This window comes from Hypanus sabinus, chromosome 25, assembly GCF_030144855.1.
Source record: "Hypanus sabinus isolate sHypSab1 chromosome 25, sHypSab1.hap1, whole genome shotgun sequence".
Taxonomy (NCBI): domain Eukaryota; kingdom Metazoa; phylum Chordata; class Chondrichthyes; order Myliobatiformes; family Dasyatidae; genus Hypanus; species Hypanus sabinus.
In genome coordinates, this window is record NC_082730.1 from 31,888,119 (window position 1) to 31,915,160 (window position 27,042).

General features: G+C 37.4%; 1 protein-coding gene across 3 annotated transcripts in view; it reads left to right on the forward strand.

Annotated features, from left to right (window-relative positions):
* The window catches only part of LOC132381142 (TBC1 domain family member 22B-like), a 346,281-nt gene that overhangs the window by 227,859 nt on the left and 91,380 nt on the right, over window positions 1–27,042 (forward strand). For all 3 annotated transcript variants that reach the window (XM_059950412.1, XM_059950414.1, XM_059950413.1), the window contains 2 exons: window positions 11,703–11,809; window positions 16,172–16,247. In XM_059950412.1, coding sequence (XP_059806395.1) covers window positions 11,703–11,809; window positions 16,172–16,247 — 183 coding nt within the window. The remainder of the gene's footprint in view (window positions 1–11,702; window positions 11,810–16,171; window positions 16,248–27,042) is intronic.

Genomic DNA, 27,042 nt, shown 5'->3' on the forward strand with positions numbered 1-27,042 from the left:
CACAGAGGTCCAATGGAATTGTACGATAAATCAAGCGCACTTTCACAATTAAATTATTGTAAATCAGTCATTTGTACTCACCCTCATCAACATGGAAAACACTCGAAGAAAAGCATATGATGCAGCTTTTAAGTTAAAGGCGATCAATCTGGCGGTTGAAGAAGGAAATCGAGCTGCTGCACATAATCTTGGCATAAATAAATCGATGTTGAGACGGTGGAGACGCCAGCGTGAAGAACTGAGTCAATGCAAAAAGACGACAAAAGCTTTCAGAGGTAATCATAGCAGATGGCCCGAACTTGAAAACTTTCTTGAAGACTGGGTTAACACACAGAGAGCAGGCGGCCGCGGTGTTTCCACCGTGCAGATCAGACTGAAGGCCAAAGCAATCGCCACCAAAATGAAAATCGAAGATTTTAGAGGTGGGCCATCGTGGTGTTTTAGATTTATGAGACGAAAAGGCCTGTCCGTCAGGGTACGCACGACTCTGTGTCAGCAGCTCCCTCCTGACCACGAGGAAAAGCTTGCTAACTTCCGCACATTCACTCAAACAAAGATAGCGGAGAATTCCATCGGGCCAGATGATATCATAAATATGGATGAAGTACCTTTGACGTTTGACCTGCCTCTCACTTGGACTGTTAATAAAAAAGGTGACTCGTCCATCACACTGAAAACAAGTGGCCATGAGAGAACGCATTTTACTTGTGTTCTGAGCTGCACAGCATCCGGACTAAAGCTTCCACTGATGGTGATTTTTTAAGCGGCTGAAAATGAAAGTTCAGTGAAAGCTGCCATCAAGAGTACAAACTCAATTCCAGCTGTGATTCCTGGGGGCACCACGAAGTATTTGCAGCCACTGGACATCAGCGTGAACCGGGCATTTAAAGTGGCGCTGCGCGTTGAGTGGGAGGCTTGGATGACGAGCGGCGGGAAATCCTTTACCAAAACAGGACGCATGCGAAGAGCATCTTTAACTCAAGTCTGCCAGTGGATCCTAAATGCGTGGAGCGGTGTCACAACTTCCACCATCACCAGCGGGTTTCGAAAGGCTGGACTGCTGCGTGATGAAGAGGACCGCGTGCGCTCAAGTGAGAGTGACAACGAAGAGACTGAAGTGAGTGACGAGATCCTGAGGATTTATTTAATTCGGACACTGAAGGACTTTGATGGTTTTAGTGCGCAGGAGGAAGACGAAGAAGGCGATCAATAACTTTTCCTGGTAGGCTGCAGTATATATATTTTTTTTACCAGTCGTTAGGAGATATTGGAATGTTGTTCGTGCACTGTTCAGTAAAAAAGTATACGCAATGTAATTTGTGTGTTACCGATACATATGTATATTTAAAAGTAGCTGTGTTACAGGCACTGTTCGAAAAAAAGCATTTGCAATATATATTTGTTTATGTTACCATACAGATTTAATTAAAAGTTAAAAAATCCTCACGTGTAATATCTTTCTGTGTAAATATCACATATTACAACGTGGGACACCTGCGGCTTAAAATCCAGTGCGGCTTGTACAAGTGCAAAATTGATTTTCTTTCTAAAATTAGAGCGTGCGGCTTTTAATCAGATGCGCTCTGTAGTCCGGAATCTACGGTACTTTACGTAGGGATTGCTCTCTATGTGACTCCGTTGTCCACTCATTTCCTCCCTGCTGTTCCCCCTGCTGATACTTGCCACTTATCCCTGCAAATGGGACAACTGGTACACCTGTCCCTTGCCCTTCCTACATTCCACCATTCAGGGCTCCAAGCAGTCCTTCCAGGTAGGAGAAGCAACATCCTACCTACGAGTCTGTTGAGGTCATCTACCCAGCCTACAATTAAATATTTACTTCATGGCCAGAATATTTTCCCCTTTGGTTATGTTCATAATTGCATTACTGCTTGTGAGCCTTGCACAAATGCATTCTGCTCTCTCTTTATTAAGTGATTTCAGAAATAATTAATTAGTGTAAAGTGCAGACATTCTGAGGGAATATAAAGAAAATGAGGAATTCTATTTTCAATTCATTTTCATTATGTCATTACACATTTTAGAAACTTGTTTTGTGTAAATTGGTTGCAGTTCTCTACAATACCGTAATGTCTGCATTTCAGAAGTAATTCTTTGGCTTTGGAATCTCTAAGGACATGAAAGATTAAACGTAGTTGTTTTCAGTTTTTGCATATTGGAGCAGCTGTGTGAGTGCAAATATTTCCCATTATTTATACCCATTTTTCTTCACATTAATAGGTGTCTTTTCGATAGGGAGCATTCGTTGATAATATAATATTAACAAAAATGTGATAAATTGCCAAGACCACTTATGCTGGGTACTCTGTTTTAATAATGCAGACCTGTGCTGCTTTCCCATTACTTAAGTAGCAGTTTGTCTTTGTTGCTTGTTTGCAATTCCAGCCAAAGAAGCCTTTGGGAAGTGTCCAAAGTGCTTTCCATATACAGATCTTTGTTTGCCATTTTTCATTCATTTGGCATGAACATTGCTGACAAGGGCACCTCTCGGTTACTGGATTGAACCACTGCATATAATGAGGGCACTCCCTTTGTGCTGCTCGGTTAAAGCTTTCATGGATTTATACCTTGCAGCAATAAATTAAAGTTGATTCATTTACAGATGGTGTTTGGGATCTACAACGGTGGCATTCCTGTGTTTCATTCCCAGCACTCCCCCTCTTAATTTTGTGACAGATTTTTCAGATTTGTGATATTCTGTCGAAGAAGCCCTGACAAGTTGCTGCTATGCATTTGGTAGATGATGCACACTGCTAACTTGGTGCTTTAGAAGTGGAGGAGATGAATTTTTAGGGATCAAAATGGGATGCAGATTCTTTTATCCAAATGGTGTTGAACTATTCAAATTGCATCTTACCAAACTGTTTCTTTATGTGTCTGAATCTACCTTGTAGGAGGTAGTAAGACTTCAGGTAGTCAAGAGGTGAATTAGTTAGCACCTGACAGACAGGCCATGACTGCTTGCCACAATCACATGATCATAATCGCATCGGTGTTCTGTTTCTGCACAATGGTGGCTGGTGACTTCTTTCCACCCTCCACCCCTCGTCGCCATCCCCCAAATGCTGGAGGTTGTAGAGGGGAGCATTACATTGATAAAGCTGTTGAGTGGCAACTGCAGGAGTTGGTAATTTTCTTGCACTTATATTGGCGAGAGGATATTTTACATCTCATCCTGAATGTTATATTGGTGTTCTGTATACACATGTAGTCTGCTTTATTATCAGATACCTTGTGCATAGAAAGGAACTGTTCCCACTTCTGACCTTATCATGCAGATCTTTGATGAAGTAAGATATTGCCCTGAGGAGTTCCTGCAGCAATATCCCAAAACTGAGATAATTGGCCTTCAACATCCAGCCAGAGCTGAGTCTTTCCTTTGAATCCTGTTAACTGGGGCTCCTTGTTGTCACATTTTTCAAATGCATACTTGATGTCAGGGGCAGTCATTCCCCACATGCCTCTGGAAATCAGATTTTTATTTCATATTTGTATTGAGCCCTTAATGGAAGTTTGGACCCAGTGAAACCTACTCATGGTGCACTACAAAGACCAAAGAAGGTGAAAAACAAAAGAGGCAGAAGTGGATTTGGGTAAGCCAGTTAGTAGCAGAGGTAAAGAGACCAAAGTTTGCAGGAAAAGCATCATCAATTAAACAGAACAGGAAGTGAGGCAGTTGCTGTTTGTAAGTATGTTAAGTTTTTCCCTGTCATATGTACCAGGTCAGGTGCCATGCACAAAAATTTCTAAATCACCTGATGACTTTCCCACATTTTATTATTAAGTTTTTAGAATAAATGTTGCTGAGTTATGCCCTATATTATGCTATAAATAATCCTTATAGCCTTAAAGCACCAACATTTGTTACACAGTAGTGTCATATATGTCAGAAATCCTAGCCAGCAATACTGCATTGATATTGAATTGCATAAAAAACAGTAGATGCTGGAAATCAAGAGTTAAAAAATGCTGGAGATAACAAGTTGGGTAGCATCTTGGAAGAATCATTAATTGGAACCTGATGTGCTGAGTACCCACAAAATTTGTATATATCCTTATGCTGCTACCTTGTCTATATTCTAGCTTTAGCCAGATTGTTGTGATGTCTTGAAAAAAAAATCTCAAAGAACCATTCCACACATCATTCTTCTGAAACTTCATGAGTTAAAGTTGGGTGAATAATAAACCAGATTCAATTTTCCGTCAAAGTTCTGATAAATTTGAAAGTCAGTAAGGTAATAAATACAAAACCAAAAGAGAATATTGTTTTCTGATTAAATGTGACTATTCTCTTTATGTTATCATAATATTGAGCAGGGAGAGCAATTCAAAAATAATACCAATCTTCCATATACTTATAAATTGTATCATCTTAATCTTTTTCATTATTTTTGTCATTATTATTACTTTGGTTTTGATATAAACCAAGTTGTTTCAAACATGATTTGCTTTAGATTGTGTGCTTGAAGTGTAGAACAATTAGTGATAACAGTGCCTATTTTTCCTCTGATTTATTGTTTTAGATTGCTATATTGCTGATGTTGCTTTAAAGTAGAAACTTAAACTAGAGCAAGAACAATGTAGACAGTGTATGAAGTCAAAAGTTAGTGCAGTTTTATGTCACTCATGGTAAAACTAGAGAAAGTTCTGAGATGTGATTGGTTGCAGAAAATCCAAATTCAACCATCAAAAGGACTTCAAGAATCCTCCAACCTTAAATTCTAAAACGGAGGTGAGAACAGCTTTTCGAAACATCAAAACAGCACTTGACACATTTTGGTAAAACTGAAGTCAATTTTCATTGGATCAAAAAGACTCTAAAGGCTGGAGTCAAACCCTGCAGAAATGAAGAGGATTGCTGTTGCTGGAGTTGAATTATCCCAACTCAGACTAAGTACTGTAGCAGTTTCTCAGTGCCATATTCAAGGTCCAGTCATCATTATCTTCAGTGAACTTCAGTGGATCAGAAGGTTGGTTGTTGGCTGATGATTGCATAGTGTTCAGTTTACCTGTCATAAATTCTGCAAATGAAAGGGTGCAACAAAAACTGGCCAACATCAGGAATGAGCACTTCCAACAGAGTTGTTGTAGTTAAATGCAGCACACAAAAAAAACGCATTGAACAATGACATTGCCTACTTATTAATAGTAATTAGTTCAAATAGCTCAAAAGATACACTACATAGTTTCAAACAATTACTTAATCCTTTTGCAACTTCCAAAACCCATCACATATTCAAATATTACCCACTTTTGATGAACTTGGCTTAGATTTGAACTGAGGCTGTTATTCTCAGAGCCCCAGACTCGGGGTTGACTTCTTCATTGCTTGGTGTCGGTAGTCATTACTGCTATTTATCTCATCAGACAGCTTTGTATATATTTCTTCACATACCTTACATCCATTGCTTAGTTTATTGTCAACTGTATGGCAGAAGTCCAGTTTTATTCTTAGAAGTATGTGCTACTTAATCGTATCAAAATCTAGTTGGTGCAATTCAATAATGACCTCAACCATCAGTTACTTAATTATCAGAGTGCCTGTGGTTTTGTAGTTTATCAGACTGTCCCTTTCACAAGCTGTCAGTTATGTAAACATTTTTGTTCTCATTTGCTTGTCCTGTTCTCCAGATGGTTTGAGATAGGTCAGAGTCGAATGTAAAGCTATCTCAGCTATGTTCTCACGTTGGCCAGGTGTCAAATCCATGACCTTCCTGCCCTTCACTTTGTTTCTTTGTTCTTGGCACCCAGTGTCTTTCCTTCAAACCACCAGAGTGTCCTCCTAGAGCCTGATGGGATTCTTGACATCTTTCTTTGGCTGCCACAAGGCACACGTTCCCTTCATGTGCCTCTCTCAGCAACTAATTAAGGTTGACACTATTCAGGACAGTGTAAAGTATAATGGGTGCCATATCTGCCACCCTAAACAGTCATTCCCCTATTTGTGTGTACCATCAAAAAATACACGACTCTTACCATACCTATAGTTATCTCATAGACTGTGTAACAGTTTCTTCCCCCAAGCTATCAGACTCCTCAATACCCGAATCCTGGACTGACACCTTGCCCTATTGTCCTGTTTATTATTTATTGTAATGCCTGCATTGTTTTTGTGCACTTTATTTAGTCCTGTGTAGGTCTGTAGTCTAGTGTAGCTTTCTCTGTGTTGTTTTTTTTTAATGTAGTTCAGTCTAGTTTTTATACTGTGTCATGTAAACCATGGTCCTGAAAAACATTGTCTCATTTTTACTATGCACTGTACCAGCAGTTATGGTCGAAATGACAATAAAAGTGACTTGGCTTGACTCAAGAGACGGATTATGGCAACAGGCACATGGGAAAATCATTAGCTGTAAGTTTCCTTCCAAGTCACAAATAATCTTGACTTTGAAGCAACTACCAGCCCTTCTTGGTCTCTGGATCAATATATCCTGAAATTTCCCTACTGAGCAGCATTGGGCAAGTACCTTTGTTAGAAGGACTGCAGCAAGTCAGTAAGTGGTTCTCCTCCAATTTCTTAAGCATATTTAGGGATAGGCATAAAATGCAATCATCCTCACTGTGCCCAGATAGCAGAGCATGAATAGAGTTACAGAAATGATTAAAAACCTCAAATATCATGTAAACATTTACAAATTTAAAAAAAATTAACATTTTGAACTATTTCAGTCATTAACACATATTTTAGAATCACATTTTACTCAGTAAACATGACATGCTTTTTTGAAGTGTATGTCTGATAACAAAGCAAAACCTTCTCAAAATCTATAACGTTGGGACTTAACATTGCTTAAATTCACATTAGGATAATTAATGATTCTGTGAGATGGCTGCAAGCAGCAGTGTCTGGAGTAGTACTGAATTATTGGTTGTAATTGGTTAGCTGTATATTTTACAGTTGCTAGGACTTTGTTGAGTGATTAATGCAAAAAAAATGATTCTGCTGTAATTACACAAAATCTTGCCAATGAATTTGTTCTGGTTATTTTGTTTCTAAAATGTTGATTTATGCTTGAGAACGCACTGGTTCTTCCCATTAACTTGAAAACGGAGTTGAATTATATATAGCATTCAGACAATGTTTGTAACAGTAGTCTTTAAAGGGTCACAGTATAATTGTTTCTTCTTGTTATGAATATGTAATGCATAGTTATTATGTCATAATATTTCACATCTTGAAAGTTAGACAGAACCTGAAACAGATTTTCATACAGTGAAATCATAAATGAATCTTGTGTATTAGTAAAATAACATGGATTCCTGGGCATGACAGATTCTGTGGGCTCTGTGATGTGGATTTCCTGTGCTTCATATGAGTTGCTGTCAGGTGCCTTCTCTGCATTTACCAATAGTGATGACTTTGAATCCAGCTGGGTCCCAACCTGGGCAGCAGCAGTATCTGCATGGAAGAAAGGCTTGACAATCTACTTCCATATCTACTAGACTATCCGTAGTGTCGGCATGATTCAACAACAACAAAGTGTTTGCTGGAGGTGGTGACTGTGGCTGATAAATTAGGAGCTTAGAGAGGCACATGGATGAAAGAAAGATGGAGGGTATGGGCTATGTAGGAAGCCCACAAATCGATCCTTGAGTAAAGTTAAAAGATTGGCACAAGATTGGGGGTCAAAGAGCATGTACTATGCTGTAATGTGCAAAAATAGGATTATGTTGTAGGTTAATGATAATTTCCTAATCACATTAGTGAAAACAAAACAGTGCAATTTGTGGGGAGGGGGAAGTTGGGACAGGAAGTATGGGATTAATCATGAATCTTTGGGGGGGGATTGATGTTGATTTTCAAAGGAACGTGCTTGTACTTGGAATGTCGCCTTTTACAATGTCAGTTAATAGTATTTTTAAGATCAGTGAGATGATTTCATAGACAAATTAAGCTCCAAGAAGCTTCAAAAGAAGCAGGAAAAATCCTCGAAAATAAAAATATTGGCTCATCATAGCAAAGTTGGGATGCTGGGCTAAGGTTTGACCTGATAGTCAAAAGCAACATAATAATACTGTATTGATTTCCATATACCAATTTTGCTGATCTAAAATAATCTGTGCTTTTAGACTGGTGATTGTAGAGACTAATGCTACTGAAGAATATTTAATTATCCTATTTCAAGGAGGATAAATTTGATAATTCCTGAAAACAGCTGCAGTGGTTCTGATGAACAGTTGAATTTAATTGCATTATAGGCATCTGGGAGAGTTTCATGTTGATGATTACATCCGCCCAACGCTAACCAGGAGGCCCTTAAATGTTCAGGAGGAATTGAAATTGATTGCCAGAGAAGTCAGTGCTAGCAGTTGAACCAAAGGTATTATGCTGCAAGAATATAAATTACTTTACAGAAATCGTTTACAAAAACAGGTGCATCATAATTTATTTCTTGCTGTACAGAGGCTGCAAAAAGTAAGGTTGAGCTGATGGTGGGGTGCCTGTGCATCTTTCCCCATGCAGGATATAGTACAACCCATTATTGTGATGGCTGCTCTTCTTTGGAAATTTGGAGGATTGTACCTAATCCTCTTCATATTCTTAACTTCCTCATGATCCATAACTTATTTTGATGTAGTTACTATAAAGTTTAAAGGAATATATTTCCTACTTGCCAATATCATCACAATATTATATTACTCTTGCAACACCTTTATTTCATCCAGCTCAAGATCTGTAACCTGCAGTAAAAGAGCAGCAAGAGGAATGTCATAAGGAAGCTCAGTTTTACAGCTGCATTTGCATGGCGTGTAACTTCACGGGCATTCACGCTTGCTCCCGATTGTAGACTGGAATTTATGAATGTTACATGGCGATGACTGTTTTTTTATGGGGTTGACAGGTTAGTGTGGGAGAAAGCTGAAATCTTTTTTTATTGTGGGGAGTAAAATAAGTACCAATATTTGCAATGTAAGGTCAAGTAAGGCGAGGGGTGCTGAAATACAACTAGTGTCAAGTGCTGAATACTTGTCCAGCATAGAACAAAACAAAGTAACAGTAATTGTAATGGAATTGATTAATGGATTAATGAATGACCAACAAGGTAGTGGTGATGATGACCTTATAGAGATGTGTTCAATAAACTTGATTTTGCCTCAGTGGGAGGGAGGAGCGGGTGCAAGGAGAAATTAGAGTAAATGGCAGCACTAAGAACTGATACTGCTTAATGAAAGAATTCCACTTTCATGGACAAGTTGTTGATTCTCATTGGTAAGACTGTACTTCATATGATGATCTTGTACAAGTCATCTTGCACAATTTTAAAATTGTTATATATTCCATCTGCAGACTCTGCACAGTGTATTCATTATTAGTTGATATTAACTAAATACTGCATATCCATGTTAGCTAGTTTCAACCTGTATCTGTTTGTTTTACGTAGCATTGTCTCATTAAAATGAATTATGCTGGACTGCCTAAACAATGGGGACTCTGGCATCCTGTTATCAATCATCGTGCATACATCTTGTTAGAAGATATCTCAGTCTGTACAATAATCATATACTTATCTCGGGTGCATAGGGAGTTGATTAATCTCTCAAATGTTTTAGGAATATCAATTTGGAGTTCAGCTGTAGTAACTAAAAATAGAAGAATGCCAATTGAAAGGGTTTTCTTGGAATTCAAGTTCAGAAGAGACAATGATGGAGTATGTGAATCTTTAGTTAGTAAAATCAAAAATCAGTATTTTAGATTACCAAAGGTACTATTTTTCCACAGGGGCCATTAGGTGATAGATCTCTACTTGATTGTATGTGGTAGAAAGTGTGGCTCCTGTGAGCTAAATTAGCTTTACCTGGTAGATTTGTGCATTCCTCTGTGTAATGATATTGTGCTTTGTGTTACTTTTTTTTGGATGAAATGCCAAAATAAGCTACAAAAGAATAGCTGATTCTAGTCAGAGTGCAATGTTTTTGAAATTATATGTAACAAAGGAGAAAATTTTCATTGTTCAAATAAAAGTGCTTACAATATTTAACAGAGTTGAATGCTTAAAACCTTTGGGGTGACAAAAGGCTACTCTGAATAGGTAAAAGATTAGCTTTATTTGTCTCTTGTACATCAAAGCATCAGAATACAGTGAAATGCAACATTTGCTTCAGCATCTAACAAAGTCTGAGATGTGCTGGAGGAAGACAGTAAGTGTTGCCAATGCTTCTTCCCCCAACATAGCCTGCTACAACTTATTAACTCTAAACCATACACCTTTGAAATGTGGGAGAAAACAAGCACCAAGAAGAAACGAGAAAATCCGCAGTTGCTGGAAATCCGAGCAACACACACAAAATACTAGAGGAACTCAGCAGGCCAGGCAGCGTTGATGGAAAAAAAGTACAGTTGCTGTTTCAGGCTGAAACCCTTTGGCAGAACTGGGGGAAGAAAAAGCTGAGGAATAGATTTGAAAGGTGGAGGGAAGGGAGAGAGAAATGCCAGGAAATAGGTGAAACTTGGAGGAGGAGGGATGAAGCAAAGAGCTAGGAAGTTGATTGGAGAAGGAGACAGAAGGCCCTGGGAAAAAGAAAAAGAGGTGAGGGGGGAGGAGCACCAGAGGGAGGTGATGGGCGGGCAAGGAGATAACATGAGAGAGGGATAAGAGGATGAGAAATGGTGAAGGGGGGGTAGGCATTACTGGAAGCTTGAGAAATGAATGTTCATGTCATAAGGTTGGAGGCTACTCAAATGGAATGTGAAATGTTGTTCCTCCAACCTAAATGTGGCCTTATCCAAGTTTCACTTATCACCTGCTGTTTCTTTCTCCCCTCCCCCACCCTTCAAGTCTACTCTCAGTGCTTTTCTTCAGTCCTGCCAAAGGGTTTTGGCCCAAAACATCGACTGTACTTTTCTTCCATAGATGCTGCCTGGCCTTCTGAGTTCCTGCATCATTTTGTGTGTTACCAAGAGAAAACGCTCGCAATCACGGGGAGAGTGAGTAGTCTCCTTATGGGCAATGATGGGAATTGAAACCTCATCTTACAGCTGGCACTTTAAAGCATAATGCTAACCACTACACCACTGATATGAGTAGTTAGTTTCATCTCCAGATGAAAAAGACTGAAGAAACTTTTGTAGAAGTCTGAAGTGAAAACAAATGTCAGAAACGCTCAGCAAGTCAGAAAGCATCTATATGGAAGGGGAAACAAACTTTGCATTATTTATTTAATAACTTTTTTGTCATTTGCCTACTAGTGTTCTAAATATTACTCACATTTTCTGTGTTATTTCAGATTTATAGATTTGACAGTGTTTCTTTTTGCCTGTTCATTGCCAAGTTAACTTGAAGATTGCAACCATCAACTTGCTTGGAAAAACTAAGCAGGTTGATCTCCCCCTACTTCCCCCACCCCAAAACAAATACTGTTGGACTTGCTGATTTCCTCCAGTTGATAGTTTGTTGCTTAAATATCTGCACTTTTTTTCTGCTCATTATCTTGAAGGCTGATGACCTTTATAAGGATATTTCCACTTATCATGATAGATTTATTCTGAATGGTCTTGGGGAATATGACACCAGCAGCTATTTCATTTGTGTAATTTATTAATTTTTCCACTGTACTGTAAAATAACCTGCTTCAAAGAATGTTATATTTTTTAAACCCCTTAGTTTCCTTATGTACAAATTAGGATTTTTTTAAAACATGGGTTAACTGTAGAAATTTTTTTTTCATTCTTATCATTGCAGAAGAGGATGTAGAAAATTTTGATGTAACAAATCTGTCTGAAGACGTGCAAAGGAATATTGAGGCTGATAGTTTCTGGTGTATGAGCAAGCTATTGGATGGAATACAGGTAAGATTGTTATCCAAAGTGATAAACCAGTTGGTTTCAAACTTTATTCAGCTACCATCCTACCACCCATTCCATGACTGATCCTTGGAAATCCTTCATTTTGCTGTTGCATTGGGTCAGATTAGTTTGCTCAAATTTTTCATTTGAGTTTTAGCTATAAGTTAAAGATTTTTGTCAACTGGACATCTTGCATTCCTATCTCATCAGGCATAATTGGGTAAAAATAATTCTACATCGAAGTGTCTTCAAAATTATTCGATATCTAGGTGCCGCCTTCATAAGCTTTCAGTATATTGATTGGGCCATAGAAGGTCATTTGACTTATTCAGTTCTTTGCAATAAGAGATGTTACATTTTTCTTCCCCACCCACATATCAATCAGCTGCATCTTCAATGTGTAATACATTTCAGTTTCTGACTTTGAAACCATTGTATCTCAACAGGTGTTTGACTTCGTGTGGGTGAGGTCCAGTCTTTAAAATTTGATTGTAATTTTTGGGCAGTAATGAAGTTGATTGATGGGGGTATGGCAGTCTATGTTTTCTCTGTCAACCTTAGTTAAGCATTTGACAAAGTCCCTTCTTAAAGGCTGGTCTAGAATTTTAAGTTGCATGGAGTTGGTAAATTGGATCCAAAGTTAGCTTGGTCATTGGGTTTTCCTGACTAGAGTCCTGTGACCAAGGATCAGTGCTAGCATTTCTATTGTTCTGAATATATAGTAGTTATTTGAGTATATTTGAATACATTACGTGTTGGATTTTGTGGATAATATGGAAAATTTGTCAGTGTTTACTAATGATACAGATTGAAATTATGGGCACAGAAATATCAGATGGAGCTCAATCCTGACAAATGCCAAGTGCTACATTTCAGAAAGTCAAGTGCAAGATGAAGTAATGCAAAACCTTCAGGGATATTGACCTACAGGGGGAACTTGGGGGTGCAAGTGTTTTGCTCCCTGAAATTGGCAACTTGAAAAGTTGTATGGCTGTATAATACATTGTTGAGATCACATTTGGAATATTGTGTGCAATTTTAGTCACCAGACCATAGGATAGATTGGAGGATTTGGAGAAAATATTGCCGAGTTTTTTTGGGATGTTTCCTGGATTAGAACATATAAGCTGTAAGTAGAAGTTGGACAAACTTTGTTTTCCCTGGAGCATTGAAGGCCGAAGGGAGGCATAGATAGGATAGCAAGTCTTTTTCCCACGGTGGGGATGTCAAATCTTGAAGGGCTTAGTTTTAAAGTGAGAGAAGGAAAGATTGATATTTGTAAGACTATTTTTTACATACAAAACGGTTGATGTATCGTGTACACTGCCAGAGAAGGCAAATACATATACAGGTGGGAAATGGGGAGATGTGAACCATGAGAAGATAGGTGGGATTAGTTTAGATTGGCACCATGGTTGGTGCAGACATAAGAGGCTTGTTCCTGTGCTATACTGTACTGTTTTATGTACAAAAACAACAAGGTTCTGAGAAGAACAGTGAAGTTTCAGGGAATGCAGCTTAGAAAAGGGAAAATGAATGAATGGATCAATATAACTACTTCACTCAGATGATGTACAATTTTGGAATGGATCTCGAGAAAAGTAATTGAGGCTTAATGTATCGGACAAGTCATAAAATAATGTAGTGAATTGTGTTCTGTGTTTTAATTCTAGTACTGATTAGATAGCTAAAAACACCCATTGTGGGTCTCTCTGCCCCCCCCCCCCCCCCCCAAAGCTCAACTTTCAAGATACTGTGATTTAGATTCTTCTTAACCCTTGTTTTTGCCAATGCCATTCAAGTATTTTATATGAAATAAGTGATCGATGTTATTCAAGAGTATACTGACACCTATAATACATTTTCTTTCATGATTTGGCTCAGATTTTTTGATAATTTGATCCATTTGCACAAGAGGTCTGCCTCATATTGCTTTGTCTGCTTTTGATTCATTATTCAATGCATCTACTAAGTAGCTAAAGCCTATAAATAGTGATTTGTTCTCCAACTCTCAAAAAAAATGTAATAAGGATCTTATGGAGCATCAGACTGAATCAAGAATTAAAGCTTTTAAAGAAGAATGTTTATTAACTGTAGACACATGATTGCATGAAGTGATGATATTTTGCTCATAGGTTTAGATTGAAACAGTGAAAATAAAATTATGTTTGGAATCATTCAATCACAGTAAGTTCCTCAATCTTTTACTGTTATGCAGTTACTGTACATCATCTGTGATCTTTTTCATAATCCCATCTCCATTGCTGGACTCTTTGGCCAATGAACATTGGCCTATCTCTGTATATTTGCAATTGAACTTACTTTTGAGTGGAGGAAGTTCTAGATTTTTGATAGCCTTTTTGTGAAGTATGACATCCTAGTCTCACACTAGGATGTTTCCTAGATTAGAGCATAAGGGCTTTTACAGATATATATGAGCAAAAGATATTCTACAGATATATCAAGGGATAAAATTGGTCCTCTGAAGATCTCTGTGTGGAGCTGAAAGAGATGGGGGAGATCTTGTGGATTTTTTACATCGGTATTTACTCGGGAGACAGACACAGAGTCGATAGATGTGAGGCAACGCAACAACAAGGTCATGAATCCTATACAGATTACAGAAGAGGAGGTCTTTGCTGTCTTGAGACAAACGAGAGTGGATAAATCCCAAGGGTGTGACAATGTGTTCCCTTGGTATCTTTGGGAGGCTAGTACAGAAATAGCAGGGGCCTTAGCAGAGATATTTAAAACATCCTCAGTCTCAGGTGAGGTGCTGGAGAATTGGAGGATGTGCTGTTTAGGAAAGGCTTTAAGAATAGGCCAGAAAATTATAGGCCAGTGAGCCTGATATCAGTAGTGAGAAAGTTATTGGAAGGTATTGTTAAGGGATCATATAACAAGGGTTAAGAAGAATCTAAATCACAATATCTTGAAAGTTGAGTTGGGGGGGGGCAGAGAGACCCACAATGGGTGTTTTTAGCTATCTACAGTACTAGAATTAAAACACAGAACACAATTCACTACATAATTTTATGACTTGTCCGATACATTAAGCCTCAATTACTTTTCTGGAGATCCATTCCAAGATTGCACGTCATCTTCTGAGTGAAGTGCATATATTTGGATAAACAGGGTCTAATTAGGTATAGTCAACATTGCTTTGTGTGTGGCAAGGTAGTAGATGTTTTCTACATAGACTAGCAAGGCCTTTGACAAGATCCCACATGGGAGGTTGGTTAAGAAGGTTCAGTCACTTATCATGCAAGATAAGTTAGTAAATTAGATTGGACATTGGCTTCATGGAAGATGCCAGAGAATGGTTGTAGATGGCTACCTTTCTGCTTAGAGGCTGTCACTAGTGGTGTGTTGCAGGGATCGGTGTTAGGTCCATTGTTGCTTGTCATTTACATCAATGAACTGGATGATAATGTGGTTAACTGGATCAGCAAATTTGCAGATAACATCAAGATTTAGGGTGTGGTGGACATTGAGGAAGTCTATCAAAGCTTGTAGCGGGATATGGGCCAGCTGCTGAAACGAGCTGAAAAATGGCAGGTGGAATTTAATGCAGACAGGTATAAGGTGTTGCACTTTGGAAGGTCCTGCCAGGGTAGCTCTTATGCGGTCAGTCATAAGGCACTGAGAAGAATATTAGAACTGAGTGATCTGGGAATACTGATCCCTAATTCCTTGAAAGTGGTGTCACATGACAATAAGATTGTAAAGAAAGCTTTTGGTGCATTGGCCTTCATAGGCCAGTGTATTGATTACAGGAGTTGGATGTTATGTTGAAATTGTATAAAACATTGGTGATGCCTAATTTGGAGTATTGCATTACAGTATTTGTAGTTTTGATTACTTACTTACAGGAACGATGTAAATAAGATTGAAAGGATGCATGGGAAATTTACAAGGATGTTGTCAGTACTTGAGTTATAGGAAAGGTTGAATAGGTTAGCACTTAATCCTTGGAATGTAGAAGACTGAGGCGATATTTAATAAAGGTATATAAAGTTGAGGGGTATAGACAGGATAAATGCAAGCAAGCTTTTTCCACTGAGGTTAGGTGAGACTGGCATGAGAGGTCATGGATTAAGGTGAAACATTTAAGGGGAACATGAGGAGAAACTTTATTTAGATAGCGATGAGAGTATGAAATGAGCAGACAGCGCAAGTGTTGGATGAGGGATCGATTTCAACATAAGAGAAATTTGGGTAAATACATAGGAGGGGTATGGAGGGCTAAGTTTCAGGTGCAGGTTATAACACCTTTTTTCATTTTGACAATTAAAAATAGATCCTTTTTGGTAATGATTTGATCATCTATTATTACTAAGCAAATTACTTTTTGTTTTCTTGAAGGACAATTACACTTTTGCACAACCAGGGATTCAGAAGAAAGTAAAAGCACTTGAAGAACTCATCAGCAGAATTGATGGTGAGTCTGGAAGATATTATTGACAGCTTGGATTCCTCACCAGAATACTAGCTATTCTTCTTGATTTGTCAAAGTGTCATTGTTAATGTAGGGTGTAAACTTGTTTATGGAAATACATTTTATTCATGCTAGGATGAGTAGGTATACTAGTAAAATTTAGCTTTTTTTTTGTGCTGTTATTTGGAATATCATCCTATTTACTGCTGATTTTAATAATAAAAAATCAAATCCAGTTTATTTCATCATGAAGTGTCTCTTCTATCAGTGAAATCTGATCAATGGTAGAAAATTGATTAACCAGAAAATAAGTTTGATACTCGCTTGACATGCTATTAGTTTAGGGTGAGTTTGCACATGAATCTATATTCTATGCTTTAGTTTCACAGGAAGTTGTCAATTGTTTTAAACTTCTTTGCAACCTGAACTATTCAATGAAATAGTATGCAAAAATTTGAAACTTTTAAATGCATGATTTATTGACATCATCAGCCAAACTGTTGTACTGTGTTTATGTTTGACTTGATTTTATAGTGGATCATTTACTTGTATATAGAAGCTGTGTAACGCTAGTAAGCTGCTATGGCAATAGTATTTTAAATTAGTACAAGATTTGTAAGGTTCCATTTTCTCCAAGTTCTGGTTTCTAATTTCAGCTGAGTATTGTGGAAGTGAATGAAAACCGTGACAAACACAATTCCTTTGTGAACTTTGGATTGAATCCCATCTATTCCATTGCTCTTTGTTGCAGTTTTTTATTAAATAGGTGATTCAAAATTCAAGTATGTGACCTTAAGTGTGAGAGATACTATGACAGTCACAAGAGAAGAGAGGAGGTGGAAGGAAGACTAACTAAAGCATTTCCATCTTTGCATACAAGAATTTAAATTGTTGTAATGGGAATCAGACATAGCTAGAAACTTGTACAAGCAAATCCAATCTGTGTCTTCTCAGTTTGAGCTCCTCAGTTCTTATTCTCAACATAACTGAAGAAGTTAACCAGCAAATTCTGCCCCCCAAAATACACTCAGTAACTTATTTGCCATGAAATATGTTTTATTGCAGCATTGCAGTGCAAAGATGGAAAATTACTTTAAATTACAAATTAGGCCATAAATGTATGCTGTATCTCTAAATAATATAATACTGTAACAACAACAACAAAATAGTGGGGGGGGGTTGGATAAAAGTATAACAAAGTATACTCATGGGCAGTTAAGAAATTTGATGGCAAAGGGGAAAAATCTGTTCCTAACTAGTTGAGTGTAGGTCTTAAGGCTCCTGTATTTAATTCCAGATAGTAGTAATGAGAAGAAGGCATGTTCCTTGAAAATGGTGTCACATGTAAAATAGGGTGGTGAAAAAGGCGTTTCATGCACTGTTCTTCAGCAGTCAAAACATTTGAGTAAAGAAGCTGGGATATTATGATGCAGTTGTGTTAGTCTTTGGTGAAGCTGCACTTGGAGTACTATGTACAGTTTTGGTCGACCCATAAGTTGACATGGTTAAATTGGAAAGAGTGCAGAGAAGATTTGCAGGAATAGAGGGCTTGAGTTATAGGGAGAGGCTGGCCAGGCGAGGCTTTTATTTCTTGGATTGCATGAGAATAAGGGGTAACTTTATGGAAATGTTTAAAATTAAGAGGTACAGACAGGGTGGATGGTAACAGTTATTTTACTCAGGGTAAGTTTAAAGTGAGAGGGTTAAGATTTAAAGGAACCTGAGATGTAACTTTTTTCCCTACACAGAAGGTGGTGAGTTTATGGTATGAGCTGCCAGAGGAAGTGGTTGATTATAATTTAAGAAGCAAATAGAGGAGCAAAGCTTAAAGTTCAAAGTAACATGATCAAAGTGCATATATGTCATCATATACAACCCTGAGATTCATTTTTTGTGGACATACTCAGCAAATTCATAGATTAGTAACTATAACAGGATCAGTGAAAGATCAACCAAAGTACAGAAGACTCCAAACTATGCAAATACAAATATAAATAAGTAGCAAAAGATAGAAACTTTATTGATCCTAAAGGAAATTACAGTGTCACAGTAGCTTTACAAGTGCACAGATACACAAATATTAGAAGAGAAGAAAAAAAAAAGTTACCTCAAACAGTCTAGCGGAGGGGTGGGGGGGCTCATCTTCCTCCGGCTATAGGTTGGCTCAATATGGAGCCTGATGGCCAAGGGTAAGAATGTTCTCGTATCGCACTCTTTGGAGCAGCACAATTGTCCTAGCTTATTATTAGAAGTGCTCCTCTGTTCAGCCAAGGTGGCATGCAGAGGGTGAGAAACATAAATAACGATAACATGAACTAAAAATGTCTTTGAAGTGAGATCATTGGTTGTGCGAACATTGCAATGATGGGCCAATGAAGTTGAGAGAAGTTATGCCCTTTTATTCAAGATCCTGATGGTTCAAGAGTAGTAACAGTTCTTGAAACCAGTTGTTCGAGTCCTGAGGCTTCTGTACCTTCAACCTGATGACAGCTACGAAAAGAGAGCATGACCCAGGTGGTGGTGATGTCTGATGATGGATGCTACTTTCCTAAGACAGTGTTTCATGTAGATGTTTTCAATGATTGGGAGGGCTTTACCTATGATGTACTGAGCCAAATCATCTATTTGTTGTAGGATTTTCCATTCAAAGGCATTGACGTTTCCATACCAGGCTGCCAAAATACTCTCCACTGCACATCTGTAGAAATTTGTCAATGTTTTAGATGTTATACCGAATCTCCACAAGCTTCTAAGGAAGTAGAGGGACAGCATTGTTCTCTATGCAATTGCACTTAAAGTGCTGGGTCAAGAAAGGTCCTCTGAATTACTAATACCCAGGAATTTAAAGTTGCTGACACTCTCCACGTCTGATCCTCTGATGAGAACCAGCTCACAGTCCTCCAGTTTCCCTCTCCTGAAGTCTAAAATCTTTGGTGTTGCCGACATTGAATGAAATTTGTTGTTATAACAACACTCAGCCAGATTTTCTCCCCCACCTGCACTTCATGAAATCTCGGAGGGAGCTTTCAGTATTTTGTTGCAAAATATTCATGTAAAGCATAATTGGCATTGGCTGAATTTAACAGTTCATTTGGTAAATATTGGAAATATCCATTTGGTCAAATAGCATCAAAGAAGATGGAGAACTGGGTGAATATTTCAGGGATGTGAGCTTTGATTATTAAAAAAATCCATAAAATGTTTTGAAACATTTTGGTTCACTCAAATATGAAGTTAAATCTATCCATTGTAAAAACACATGCAGAAGGATACATACAGTAGTGAGTATTTACAGACAAATTCATGTCATTTACCTCTTTTTGTTACGTTGACAGCTTTTGTAGTTAATTTCTTTTTAAAATTGATAACGCATTTTAGTTTAAAAAGAGACTTTTGGATAAAACCATTCTCTTAATGATTGATTTAAACTTTTATCTGAACTTAAAGATGCACTTTGATAAAATAGTGACATAGATTGTACATTGATAATAAATTTATTTTGAAAAATTTGAAAAATAGAATTCTATGAAGGAAAACATCCATATCCTGTTATCCCTGAGGATAACTGTTCCCAATAATTAATGTTTAATGATCTTGGGAGATGATAAATTTTACATGCTTAACAAAGGCGATAAGCTTATGGATGTTGAATGGAAGAGTAACTCACACTTCATAAAAATTTAAAGTTTATAACAGGCTAAATTGCCAGTTAACACTATAGTTTAATTTTAAATGTTCAACTATATCATGGATGTTTTTCATAACATCGAAACAAAGTATTACCTGAAACATGGTGTTCCTTTAATAACAAATTAACTGTTTTGTTTTTTTTTGCCATTCATAGCTGTATTGCTTTTGAATACTCATTTACAAATGTGTCCATAAAATTATTCCCGATAGATTAACATAATTTAATTCCATGCAACAGAAAATTTATGATCTTCACTTTTGGCTTAAACATGATAGTTAGTGGAGATTTGTGCAGTTCCTTTGAAGTCTTATAATGTTCTTTCAAAGTAATTATAGTATTGCTGAACAGTATGAATAAATTAATCATAATCTCATGCTGAATAGTTATGACAGTGCCAAATATTTAAAATTAACTGAGCTTCTATTAGTGAACGCTGAATTAATTTTACACGTTCATCTGCATCGTAGTGTATACTGTATATTGAGAGAAACTGGGCTATTGACAGGTTAAGCAGTTTAGATCCTAAGAAAGGAAGGATGTAGCTGGGAAGCTGGAAAACTAGCATTAAGTTTTCTTGCTAATGCAGAACATCAATGAAATCCTAAGAATATTATGTTCTAGAGATTTTTATAGGCCATATTTCCTCTACTTGAAAAGCTTTCTACCAAGATGCGAAATACTTTAAGGATGTTGTTTCGACCGTGACAGCTGTCCACCAGAAATTAAATATATTAGCTCTTCAATGCTTGCATACTGCTGTACTTTGAAACACTTTACATTTAGCTAGCTGACTTCCAAATTCTGTGCTTTTGTTGGTGCACAATCAATTCTCCATTTCCTTCCTTCTGTCATTGAATCCTGCACTCTGTTATCTTTGCTCTGTGAGCACCCTCTCCCAATATACAAAAACTACAGCAAACTGTCAGGTCAGCAGGAAAGGTCATTGTCTGCAGTCTACCATCACTGCAGGACTTGTAAGTATGCACATCAAATAAGCAGGCAGGTAAAATCACGGTGCACACTACCCACCCAACAACCAGACTTTTTCAAATGCACCCTTCTAGAAAACGCTATAAGGTTATTAAAGCAAAAAAAAACTTCACGGCATCTTAAGATTTTTTAAGTTTTTATGATTTTAATCTGGTCAACCATTCTAGTTAGAATTACCCCAGTCTCTGACCTGCACAGGAAAAACTTTAAACCACCTTTTTAGTGATGTTTACATTGAAAAGTTCGAAGTACATTTCTTATCAAACTATGTATACTGCATACCACCTTGAGATTTGTCTTCTTGCAGGCAGCCATAAAACAAAGAAACACAATAAAATCCATTTAAAAACACACACAACAAAGATGGTTAAACACCCAATGTGCAAAAGTAACAATCATGCAAACAATAAAAGAAATAAAATAACACTCCCAAAAGCGAGTCCACGGCCACAGAGCCGGTTCATACTGAGGCGTGTGAAGCTGGTCTGGGAGTCCGATAGCTGCAAGCTGTTGCCCTGAAGCTACTTCAGTGCTGATGCAAATAAATCTCATAGAGTAGTGAGCTGAACTCCGGTTCATCCTTCATCCTCAGCCTTGACATCTTGATCAAGTCCCACAAATAGTTTTAAAAAAAGTAAACAAAAATACACAGAATATGAACTGCAGAATCCCCAAATGTGAATCCACATCTGCAGAGCCAGCTCATTGCTGAGGCAGCTAAACCCCGATGGTTGCAGAGCAACTACTGCAAGCAGACAGCACTGAGCACCTGTTAGCTTTCCACACTCGTCCTTGACGATTTTAATCTTGGTCAGTGCTTTAATTGGTGTGGAGTAGTGGAGCTTATCACAGGTTTGTCTTTCGCCATCAGGCTTCACTGCAGCATCCACCCCCAGCAATGGTCGCCCTTGCTGTAGTATCTGCACTCTTGAAAATCTTATTTGTCAAATCCCCCAGGAGATGGCAAAAATGGCAGATTGTTTAGTCAGTTCAGAAGAATATCCTTAAAAGAGAAATTTGAGGCTGCAGATTGCAGGGATCACATTTCAGACAAAGAAGTAGTATATCTACTAGAATATCTAGTAGATGTGCAAAACATCACCATTGGTCATTTATATTTTTATGCATATTTTATTCTGTATCTGCACTTAAAATTTTAAATTAATTTTTATGTAATTTTCTTTATAATTATTGAATGTTGTTTTGTGTTACTCGGACACACCACAGCTAATTCCTAATACATGTAAATGATTTTGGTGAATAAAGTTGATCCTTGATATTTTAGCCTGTACCTGTGATTCATAAATTTCAAAAGAAGGTTTGAATCATAAAAATACTAGGTAATGTCATAGTTGCACCTTTGGTATTGTTTAAGGAGCATAACAACTTCTAACACTGTTATCTCCAGTTACAATGATGTTTTGAGAAATTGGTCAGAGAATGCTCAGAAAATGCAATTGATTATTTTTTTTTAAGAAGTAGAAATGAGGAATCAAAATTAGTATGACTGAAATTACAGAATCCTATTTGGGCTTAAGGGTGAAAGAAGAGATGGCTACAAGATCCAGAGTCCGCAGACCAGATCAAGACCCGGAATGCGGGCTCCGGACCAGACCGTAACACCTAATGCTCTATCAAAAGATCTGGGGCTGCAGTCTGAAGCTACCTATTTAGAAAACAAGCTTCTTGTGGGGTTATCAAGTACAACAATGTGAGTGCAAAGACCAAAGAACCTCTGGATTGCATCCACTAGGGCAATTGTGTTCAGAGTCAACACAAACATCTAAGAAATTGATATGGGAAAGACACAGAGACTTTTAGGTTTTTGAAGTCGATTCAGGTTCACACTTTCTATTTTCGTTCAATATTCATTCTGAACATACAATGTTTATTTAGGACAAATATTGCCCATCATGAGCCTTGATAAGTAATATTGATGGAGTGTTGGCATTGCTGTGGACCTTATCATATCCTATTTCAAAAGATTCTAATAGGTGATGCCGGTGGCATTGTTGGTGCCAGCTGAATCATTACGTCTGGAGCTGATTACACAAGACAGCACCTACTTGGCATTATCTGTAGATTTTATCCGAGCAGGCTTCCAGGTACTGAAGCTCACCAGCAACATTTCCTATTGAAATGTCCCTTTTAAATCAATTTGCAATTCAGTTTATTTAATGAAAGGAAGAAATGGAAGTTCATTGAAAAATGATGCCATTAGGAGCACATTAGAGGCTACAAAAATGTCAAGTGCACCAACATAATTCCTTTGTTCTATCTTGTGAAATCATACCCAACTCCTAGGAAAAAAAATCACTAGTTCAATCAAATAAACTTTTGTATGTTTTGCATTTAAAAATACAAGTGCTCTTTGAGCCTATTTCTAGGCAATTGTTCACAAAAGCATTTTTAGGTGTTGTCATGAAACCCAAACAGACATTCATCTCCAGTAATTGATGGTATCAAGAGACATGGTTGTAAAGTGACCAGTAATGGGAACTAAAAGTTCTAGTGTATTTGGTATTTTAAAGAATAGGCAGAAAGTAAAAGAGGTAGGATTGATCTATTAAAAGGATTAACTCAGCACAGTGATTTTGGCTCAGAGATCAAGCTGTAAAATTAGTTTGGGTAGAGATATAAAAAAAAGACATTGGTGGAGTAGTTCACCGGATGTGTTATAAGTGGGTCATTTTCCAGATGGCAGGCTTCAGTAAGTGAGGTTATAGAGATTGATACTGAAGCTCAACTACTTTCAATCTTCATTAACGACTCAGATGAAGAAACAGAATTTTACTACATTACAAAGATGATGTAATGTAGGAAATCATAGTGAGGAAGAAAAGAAACCGACAAAGGGATATAGATTAGCTAAACCCAGTGAGGAGAAAATTTTAATTGGTTTATAATTGTATAAAATTAACAGACTGAGTCATATAAAGCATTTACATAATTATAAACCACGGATTTGCTTGAGCCTGCATGTTCAGTTCATCACCCAAGCCAAGTCTTTTTTTGGGAGGGTTCTCCAGCATTACTCAAAGGAAACACCAGTTAGGTGCTATGCCATGTCAAATCAGGAATAGGAATCAATCTCTATTTATTTTAATGAGAATACTCAGCCAATGGATTGGGGAAGGCAAGTCATTTTGATTTTAATTATTGTCCTATCATTTAGTTTATTAGTAGTTTTTAAGTTGTTTGTGCTTTAATGAACTTTACCTTTTATTGTAGTTTTTAATAACTTACATCAATTTTAATTGTTTTAAATGTATATTTTTGTATATCAAAGACATTTAATATTTTGTAAAACACTTTACAGTTTTGCCTTCTGTCAAATTCTGCTTGGGTGTTCTGAGTTTGAGGGCGCAGGAAGAACTGTATGATTCTCATTACTGTTAAGGTTTCACAATGCCTTGCTATGGCGAGGTTCTATCCACACATCCATTGATTATAAGGCTGGGGAAAGAAATAGAAGGCAGGCTGAGTTCGACATGATTTAGGCTGTTAACTCATTGTAGTTTGCAGATCTAAAAATTACTGTGAAATATTTGAAGAAAATGTATCTGCCTGCTGGTTTAAGCAGTGGAAGATTGGGAAAAGAAGCAAACCGAGTAGCCACGATTTTTTTTAAGTTGCACTTAGCTATTATCAGTGACAGTGTCCTGGCCTTACAATAATTAAACTTTATTTTTAACCTGAAGATACATATATCTTTCATGTAGTTATCATGAACAATGTTGTTTTATTGATGTCAGAAAAAAATACTATCAGTTTCTAAATCCTGTATTGCCATCTTTACCACTAGCTACACAGAACTGATGAGATACTCTGAATACCAACCAGGATAGCAAGATGTGAAGCTATTTGCAGTATCAGTCAGAATCAAGTTTATTATCACTGGCATGTGACATGAAATTTGTTAACTTAGCAGCAGCAGTTCAATGCAATACATAATCTAGCAGAAAGAGAAAAATAATAATAATAAACAAAATAAAACATAATAAATAAACAAGTAAATCAATAACATATATTGAATAGATGATTCAAAATGTGCAAAAACAGAAATACTATATATTTAAAAAAAGTTATGTTGTGTCCAAAGCTTCAAAGTCCATTCAGGAATCGGATGGCAGAGGGCATGAAGTTGTTCCTGAATCGCTGAGTGTGTGCCTTCAAGCTTCTGTATCTTGCTGATATCCATTTGTCGTGGAATTGAATAAAAAATTTGGGGAAAAAAAGCTCTGATTCTCATTGCACTGTTTAAAAAAAAAATCATTTTATCAAGATCTTAATAAAACTTGCTTAGCTAGTTACATCCTTGGTCTTTCACTATAAACAAGAATATGTGCTATCCCTCGGTAAAAGGATATGCCTTGTGTCTAATTTTTCACTCAAAATTCTCTCCTTCAAATTCATTATTTTCTTACTAGCACCTTAAAGAACCTGGCTTTGAACTTGCCAATAAGCAGGTTTCCCAGTGACACTGAACCAATCATATTGCACCACTTGTTCAATATTATTGGTGTTGAAATGGTGTTTATTCTGTTGTTCAACAAAAGATTTTCAAATTGCTGTATTGTCAGCAAGAGTTTATTTAAACTACGTTCTCCCCTGATGTCAGAAAGTCACTACCAGCTTTCTGATTGTCAATATTGATTTCCATAGGTAGTGTCACAATTTTAAGGCTTTTTTTTGGGGGGGGGGAGGATTTCCCTATTTGATTATAGCAGTAACCAAATTGAAATAAACTTAAGTTTTATGTTCAGATATAAAGCAAGTTTTAGAAATGAAAAATAATGCAACTCAGATTTGGTCATTATGGAAAAGTTATTTATTAAGTCGATAAAATGTGTGTTTTTTTTTGTAACTGCTTTGGCCATATATTTTTAAATGAAAAATGAAGGAGAAGCAACTGCTGTAAAACTCCTTTTTCATTGTATGCCTAGAATTACCTTCAAATTAACAATTGTACAAAGATAGAGAAGGAGTATTTTAAAACAGGTGGAGAAAATATAGATTTTGCTGGAAGAAAAAATTGATTTACTGGCAACCTATCAGAGATGCTAAGAGACAGTACCAGTCTGAAATAGAGACTCTGCCCAGTCATCAGCTGTGTCAGGGCTAACATACTATAACGAGTTACAAAGCCAAGTTGGGCAACATCTCCAACAGCTGCACATCCCTCTGCTCGACTCCCTGTTTAAATGTGACCTCATCGGCAGATTCTGCTTTACCTCCATCTACGAGTTTGCAATGATACCACTGTAGTGGACTGTATCTCAAATAATGATGAGTTGGGGTTCAAGGAAACAGAATTTAGTGAAATACTGTCAATGGCAATAACCTTTCCCTCAATGTCAACAACACAGAAGTGCTGGTCAATACATTACGAAGGTAGGGGGAGGGGGTGGTGCACATGTTCCTATTTACATCAACTGTGCTGAGGTGAGAGTTTCAAATACTAAGGTGTAAACATTACCAATAGCTTGTCCTTGCCTAGCCATATTGATGTCACAGCCAAGGAAGCTTATCCACGCCCATGCTTCAGGAAGCTGAAAAAATTCGTCATGTTCCTATCGACCCTTATCATTTTTTATTGATGCACCAGAAAACCATTCTGTGGATGCATAGTGGCTTGTTATGACAACTGCTCTGTATGTACCCACAAGTAACAGCTGAGAGTTGTGGACACAGCTCAGGACATCACAGGAACTAATCTCCTCTCTATGAACTCTGTCTGTACTTCTTGCCGTCTCAATAAAAGCCATAAGATATAGGAGCAGAATGAGGCCATTTGGCCAAGTCTACTCTGCTATTTTGTCATGGCTGATCCAGTTTTCCTCTCAGACACAGTTTCATGTCTTCTCCCTGAATCCCTTCATGCCTTGACCAATCAAGAATCTATCGATCTCTGCTTTAATATCCATAAAAACTTGTCCTCCACAGCTGCCTGTGGCAAAGAACTCCACAGATTTACCAGTGCCTAGCTGAAGAATTTCTCATTATTTCTGTTTTTAAAGGACACCCCTCCATTCTGAGGCTGTGTCCTCTAATTGTAGACTCTCCCACCATAGGAACCATCCTGTCCACATCCACTCTTTCAGGGCCTTACCATTC